This window comes from Beta vulgaris, chromosome 7 (assembly GCF_026745355.1).
Source record: "Beta vulgaris subsp. vulgaris cultivar EL10 chromosome 7, EL10.2, whole genome shotgun sequence".
Taxonomy (NCBI): domain Eukaryota; kingdom Viridiplantae; phylum Streptophyta; class Magnoliopsida; order Caryophyllales; family Amaranthaceae; genus Beta; species Beta vulgaris.
The window spans coordinates 1,924,570-1,931,454 of NC_079208.1; the positions used below are offsets into that span (position 1 = coordinate 1,924,570).

A 6,885-nucleotide genomic window follows, 5' to 3' on the forward strand; every position below is an offset into this window, starting at 1 on the left:
CCAGTCCTAACTCCGTGTACAGCCCAACAAAAAATAGGGCCCATGATTTTCTTCCTTGTCTATATGTAAAAACCCCCAAATCTTCTTCATCAGTGTTTTGTTTCACGATTTAGGGTTTTGGTGATCTGGGAATCCAAGAAAAGCGGCCGCCATGGGAAGAAGTAAGCGATCTGTATTTTGTTTATTGAATTGTTGTATGAAATCTTATTTTTGTCATGTTTTATACGAATTGATTTCGCTCATTTCGTTTAATTATTTGACATGTTTGTGTGGTTAGCTTGGTTTAATTAGATTGTGTGATGAAAAAAATGTGTTTTTGTGTGGGATTTTTCGGTTTAATATGCTACCTTGTTTAATTAATTTTCTGGGTTTTAGTTTATTCGTGAATTTGATTGAGATTATAGTACTTTTACATTTTACATTTGTGGAGTTTTTGTGTTTTTGATTGTTGAGCATGTATCAGAGTAAATGAAAATGAAGATGATCCAGTTTTGTAATTATTTTAGCTGAAAGTATAACTTAGTTTAATTTATTGATAGAGTTGATTGGTTCGGCTAATGAGATAGATAGAAACATGATTTTGTTTTATTCTTTTGGAGGAAATGAAATTTCATATGGCTTAATGTGGAAGAAAGTGAAATGTGATTGGTTTTTAATGGGTTTTTATAGGACCTGCGAGATGTTACCGTCAGATTAAGAACAAGCCATACCCTAAATCTCGGTTTTGCCGTGGTGTGCCCGATCCCAAAATTAGGATTTATGATGTTGGGATGAAGAAGAAGGGTGTGGATGAATTCCCCTTCTGTGTGCACCTTGTCAGTTGGGAGAAGGAAAATGTGTCGAGTGAAGCTTTGGAAGCTGCTCGTATTGCTTGCAACAAGTACATGGCTAAGTTTGCTGGGAAGGATGCTTTCCATCTTAGGGTTAGAGTGCATCCATTCCATGTCCTTCGTATCAACAAGATGCTTTCATGTGCTGGGGCTGATAGGCTCCAGACAGGTATGAGGGGTGCTTTCGGCAAACCTCAAGGTGTCTGTGCTAGGGTTGCTATCGGTCAGGTTCTCCTTTCTGTTCGTTGCAAGGACAGTAACAGCCACCATGCTCAGGAGGCTCTTCGTCGTGCTAAGTTCAAGTTCCCTGGTCGTCAAAAGATTATCGTCAGCAGGAAGTGGTATGTTTATTGGTTTCTTTTGTTTAATTATGATTTCGTCTTGTCTCACTGCAAATTGGGGTGTGTGGGTGGATACTTGCTAGGTTTTTTTGTTATCTAGAATTAGAATTTTGTTGCAGCTTTTTTTTTTTTTATTGCAATTAATAACTCAGCTTGGGCTTTTGTTTAGTCGTGCCAGGCATGCTAGTAGTGATATACTGATATGTGGTTAAATGTTTAGATGGATGCTGGAATTGGTTTATCATAGTTTACTTGGATTAATGGGTTTTGAATAGTCACTGTTGATTTTCCTTCGAAAGGATTCATCCGGACATTAGGTCACTAAATTTGATGGTAATTCCCCAACCTGAAAGTGTGGTTTGATGAAATCTGAAATATAAATAATAGGGGGTTTTGTTTTCATGGTTGATCCTTGTCTTTACGTGTATGTTTTGTTTCCTGGTTGATTTATCTTGCCGGTGCCTACTTCTATTAACTCTTTTTATTATGCAGGGGCTTCACCAAATACAACCGAGCTGATTACTTGAAGTACAAATCTGAGAACAGGATTATGCCTGACGGAGTCAATGCAAAGGTTTGTAGCCGCATTCCTTTTCCTTTCTTGTGTGGTTATTGATTTTTTTGCCATTGTCTGCTTTCCTGCCAGAAATTTTGGTGAATCTTATAATGGATCAATGCTTCCGTGACACTTGGTTGGTGTTTCTGAAAGTGTGAATTTGTTGCCTGATAATCAGGTTTTTTTTTTGGTTGTTTGCTGAGCAGTTGCTGGTTTGTACCTGCACATGTTTATTCCCTTCGTGGTATTTGTTATTTATGATGTATCTTAAGGGTTTTGCTGCATTGTCAAATAATCATGCATAACCTGTAGTAGTTCAGATTGCCAAATGATAAACTATGCTGAAGTGCAGTGCATTTATATACATACACCGTGCATCTTGGAAGTAGACAAGCAGTTGTGCTTATAGATGGCCACATTTTGGTGTTCCTTTACGCTGTATTGATGCTTCTGTATGGTTGTAGCCAGAACTTCTATGACCAACCACCAACTTGATATATTACTGCTTAGCTTAGCTAAGATGTGGTTCTTCTGCCTTGATAAGTGCCACTTTTGATATCTTGTTGTTTTCATCACTAGTGTGACCTCGGTGTTTTTTGAACTAATGTTTTCTGCTTTATGCAGCTTCTTGGTTGCCATGGACCTCTTTCACGACGTGCAGCCGGAAGAGCTTTTCTAACAAGTGCTACCGCTACTGCATAAGAGACTTTAAGCTTAGAAATTACTTTTGCCATCAATTAAGATTGGAATATTTTTGGTTGTAGTTTTATGTTTTTGTTGCTTTCTAAGACTATTGCTCTCGTATACTCGTGTATCTTAAGTTTTGAGATTGCATTTTATATCTATTGAATTCCATGTTATCCTTATTCCTTCCGGCCAAATTTTTACATGTTTATGGCCTGGTAGTGTTCGTTATTGATCTTATTTCAGAGATGTTTTTGTTGAATTATTGCAATTAAGCATTCACAACCCACAGTAGTTTGATCAGATTTGCAAATGAATTCCCTCACATTATTTGGTAAAGTTTTAAGCTGTATATTGATGTTTGAATGATCCTAAGATTAGTTAGAACTTGCATGACGAACTATGCTTCTAGTGATTGGTGAATTGATGTACAAAATATACGGTAGAATTTTGAGCTGCGTTGAAGTTTAATGGTCCTGCGATTAGTTAGAAGTTGCACGACCAACTACCAATAAAGTAAAGAATCGAGGAAAAACACTCTTGTAGTCTTGTTCTGGCTAATGAAAAAAGATTTACTTCAGTTTCTTACCTGTCTGATGAAGTGCCTTTCTGATTGCCACAATTCTCTTAATTATTACCATGCATAATAGGATCTTCGGTTTTTAATCTGTTGTTTTCTGTATGTCCTGGAGCTTCTTGGTTGTCATGGACCTCTATCTCGGCGTGAGGCTGGAAGAGCTTTCCTAACTAGTGCCACTGCTACTGCGTAGACCTGGTTATTGGGAGGGTCGGGTTAGGGTCAGTGCGGGTCGGGTCATAAGAGGGTCACTCATACAGGCTCGATAGCGGGTTGGGCCAATGGGTAGCGGGTCGGCAAACAAGCAAGAAAAACAAAGAACAAAGAGAGTCAAAAGTGAGTTTAAATGAATATGAATTCGAATATGCAATTGTTTTTACAAAACTTATTTTATTTTTCAAAATTATTGGGTTTTTTTTACTGGCCCTATAATGACTATGTCCAATAATGACCCTATCCAATAAAGCTATGTCCAATAAATACCCTGTAAATTTAACCGTAACTCTTTAACCATTGGACTAACTTGTTCAATAACTAGGTCTACAACTGCGCAAGAAAGAATTTAAGCTTAGAAACTGCTTTTATGATCAATTTAGGCCAGAATCCTTTTCTATTGTAGTTTAATGTTCATTTTATTCTCTGAGACATGTCATACAGTATATCCGAAGTTCTAAAATTGGGTTTCAGTATATTTCAGATTCCGCTGCTATTCTTGTTCATTGAACTCGTTATCACTAAAATGGCTATGTTTAGCAGGCTTGTTTTAGAATTTATACTTTTTTTCAGATCAAAATTTCGTTATGCCAAATGTTTCCAAATACAAATAAAGCAAACCGTAGTCTTCGACTGAACAAAAAAAATCCCATCTTGTATGTGTTAGAATTAAGACGAATCTTTACTTTTAATTGCTTGTTCAGTATTGCTTGTCAAGTTTGATCTTGAATAGAGCTTTTTAATCGGGGGGTAAGTTTAGAATATTCTTCCTAATTACAAGCTTAGAACATCCTTCCTAATGACATAGAAAAGTGGACCTTGGGATTTAGCGTTTAGTGGACATTGAGGTTCACTAGCTTTAGTTTGACAATCTCCTCCAGAAGATCGTCAGAGTTATATCAAGTCTTTTCCATCAAGACATATTCGTCATCGCTCAAAACAAACTACTTTTGGATTGGATATGGAGTAGTTAGTTTTTTCTTCTAAAGTATGTAAGAGCTAATAGAGCTCCTATTACTATTCGTTTATGTATGTTTGGTTGTATTAGCATTAGGATGTACTCCAATTTTACTTAATGCAAATTTTCCTGATGTCAAAAAAAAAAAAAAAAAGAGAAAATGGAACATCAAAGCAGCACTATGGGTACATACTACATAGTAAAAACTTGAAGTGATTGTGCAACAAGTAGCACAAGATTACCTACGGCCATAGGCATACTCCTATAACGCATCATCCTTCATAGCCAAGCATCACCCCCATCATAAATCCCCCTCAAGATTTGAATATCAAGTTTTGTGTAGGATTATTTCAATAAGATTATTGTAAAAATGTTTCACTATTTCTTTTTTTCATATGTTGGTAACATTTTAAATTAAAAGAGTTCAGTTTTTAAGTTCAAGGAATCCCGACAAAACAAGTAGTCACATTTTACCTTAGAGAATCATTTAAGGTTGAAAAATTACTCCCGTATCACAATAAATTATACTAACACGGTCATATTTATGATTTTGTAAAATGAAAACATACCCAAGATTCTTCACCATTTTTCATCAAATATCATTTCTTTAACTCCATTTCATTCATACTCTACAAATTTCCACAATTCAATCACACAATCAAATGAGACATATCAAACAATAATATATATATATATATATATATATATATATATATATATATATATATATGCTATTATATGTTGCCACATGTACTTCCCCTTTCCCTACACAATCAAATAAGATATACTTATCAAACAATAAAAATATGTATGCTAAGACTCAAACTCATAATCTCTCGTTTGAAATACTAATGCACTAAACACCTAATCTATAATGTAATATTGGTCTTTGTGAGAAAAAAAATATATTTAAATAAGATAATATTTCACTTTATAAAACAATTAGATACAAATATATATATTATATTATATATATATATTATATATTATATTAATATATATATATATATATATATATATATATATATATATATATATATATATATATATTAACACTCATTAATCTAATGCTAACCATAGCATGTCCTACCTTTACATACTCTTATATTTTTTTAAAAAAAAATTCTTAAAATTTTTATAACCTCCCTAATTTATACTACTATACTCTCTAATTATATTGATTATATTCTTACACATAAACCTAAATTTCAAAAATAAGATTGTATAATAGTCTTTGTACTTGATTATATATTTATATATATATATATACAATCTTGAAGCCGAGGGTTATATTGTTCAAAATTCATGTGAGTAAACAATAAAACATTATACCAAAATCAATCAATAATTTGTTTTTGAAAACCCTAAACTTCATCAAAAGCGCAAGTCGAGAAATTTTATACTAGTAATAATCAAGAAATCTACATGAATTGTGGTTCTCCCTTGCTTATAGCTTCGTTGGTTACATAGCACTCTTGCTTTTCCAACTTCATCTTCCTTCTCCAATTTCGTCTTTAATGAAACTCAACAAGAGAGAAATGATAAACCTCTAACTGCTAATGTTTGCCAAACATCTAGCATTCATGTGGCAACATATAAGTGGTACACATGTCATTATATTCTTTATCCAAACAAATTACTTTTTCCAATTTTTTAAACTTGTATATCTCAAAAAATATATTTTAGAAAAAAATAAAAAATATACCAATATTCATATATTTTTATTCTCTACAAATAGACATCCATCTTGATATAATTTCATCATATTTTTATTTTACTCTTCTCTATCTCTTATTTGGATATGTAAAAAAAAAATACAAACACTATCTGTTTATACAAAAACACTATTGTGAGTTGCATAAACACTAGTTATAGTTACACGAACACTAGTTCTAGTAGCATGAACACTGTATATTAGCATCGGAATCTTCTGACAGTGTCCAATTAAAAAAATACGAATACTATCTGTTTATACCTAAACACTATTTTTAGTTGCATAAACACTAGTTATAGTTACACGAACACAAGTTGTAGTAGCATGAACATCATATATTAGCATCGAAATTTTCTGACAGTGCCCAATTTTCGAGATTACTTTTTTGTTTGACTGATAACTTTTTTTCATGTATATTGACAATTTTACCCCTGCTAGATGTTTATAAACATCTAGCAGTTAGAAGTTTATCATTTCTCCTCAACAAGATCCTTCCCCTCTTTCGGATTTGAGAATGTAGTTTACAAATTTGACAATAGCTTCTAAAAAATCTTAACAAGCTTAAAAGAAGACAGGAAAGTGAGAAGTTAATGGGTCTATTAGAACTTAGAAGTAATAAACGAAAGTTGGTGAGCATTTAATTTATTATTAACGTTTGTCATCATTAAAACATAAACGGAGTAATATATGGAAAGCTTTAAAAAACTAATGGCATGGAGGTGGGAGGAGAGAAAAAGTTTGGAGCTTTCGATACGGGAAAGAGAAGAGATAATTGATGAGAAAGAGAGAAAAAACTAACGACATTAGAGTTCGTGTTAGCAGCAAGGATATTGAGCACAAAATCAAAATTCAAATATATTTGAGAAATTTTTCAAATGTAAAAAATTATTTGAAAATCACGTCAAATCTCAAGGTATCAGTATTTGACTATTTGTGGATTGTGGTACAATTAAAATTTTAGAAAACCCACCATTTTAAACAGATTAAAAAAGAGGAAAAGTAAAAAAAAAAA

At 33.0% G+C, this 6,885-nt stretch overlaps 1 protein-coding gene across 1 annotated transcript; it reads left to right on the top strand.

Annotated features, from left to right (window-relative positions):
- On the top strand, positions 1-2,587 carry LOC130589352 (60S ribosomal protein L10). The gene is made up of 4 exons (XM_010685278.4): positions 1-161; positions 670-1,171; positions 1,664-1,745; positions 2,352-2,587. The coding sequence occupies exons 1-4, from the start codon at positions 152-154 to the stop codon at positions 2,427-2,429; spliced, it is 672 nt and encodes a 223-aa protein (XP_010683580.1). The 5' UTR covers positions 1-151; the 3' UTR covers positions 2,430-2,587.
- Positions 2,588-6,885: the final 4,298 nt, after the last annotated feature.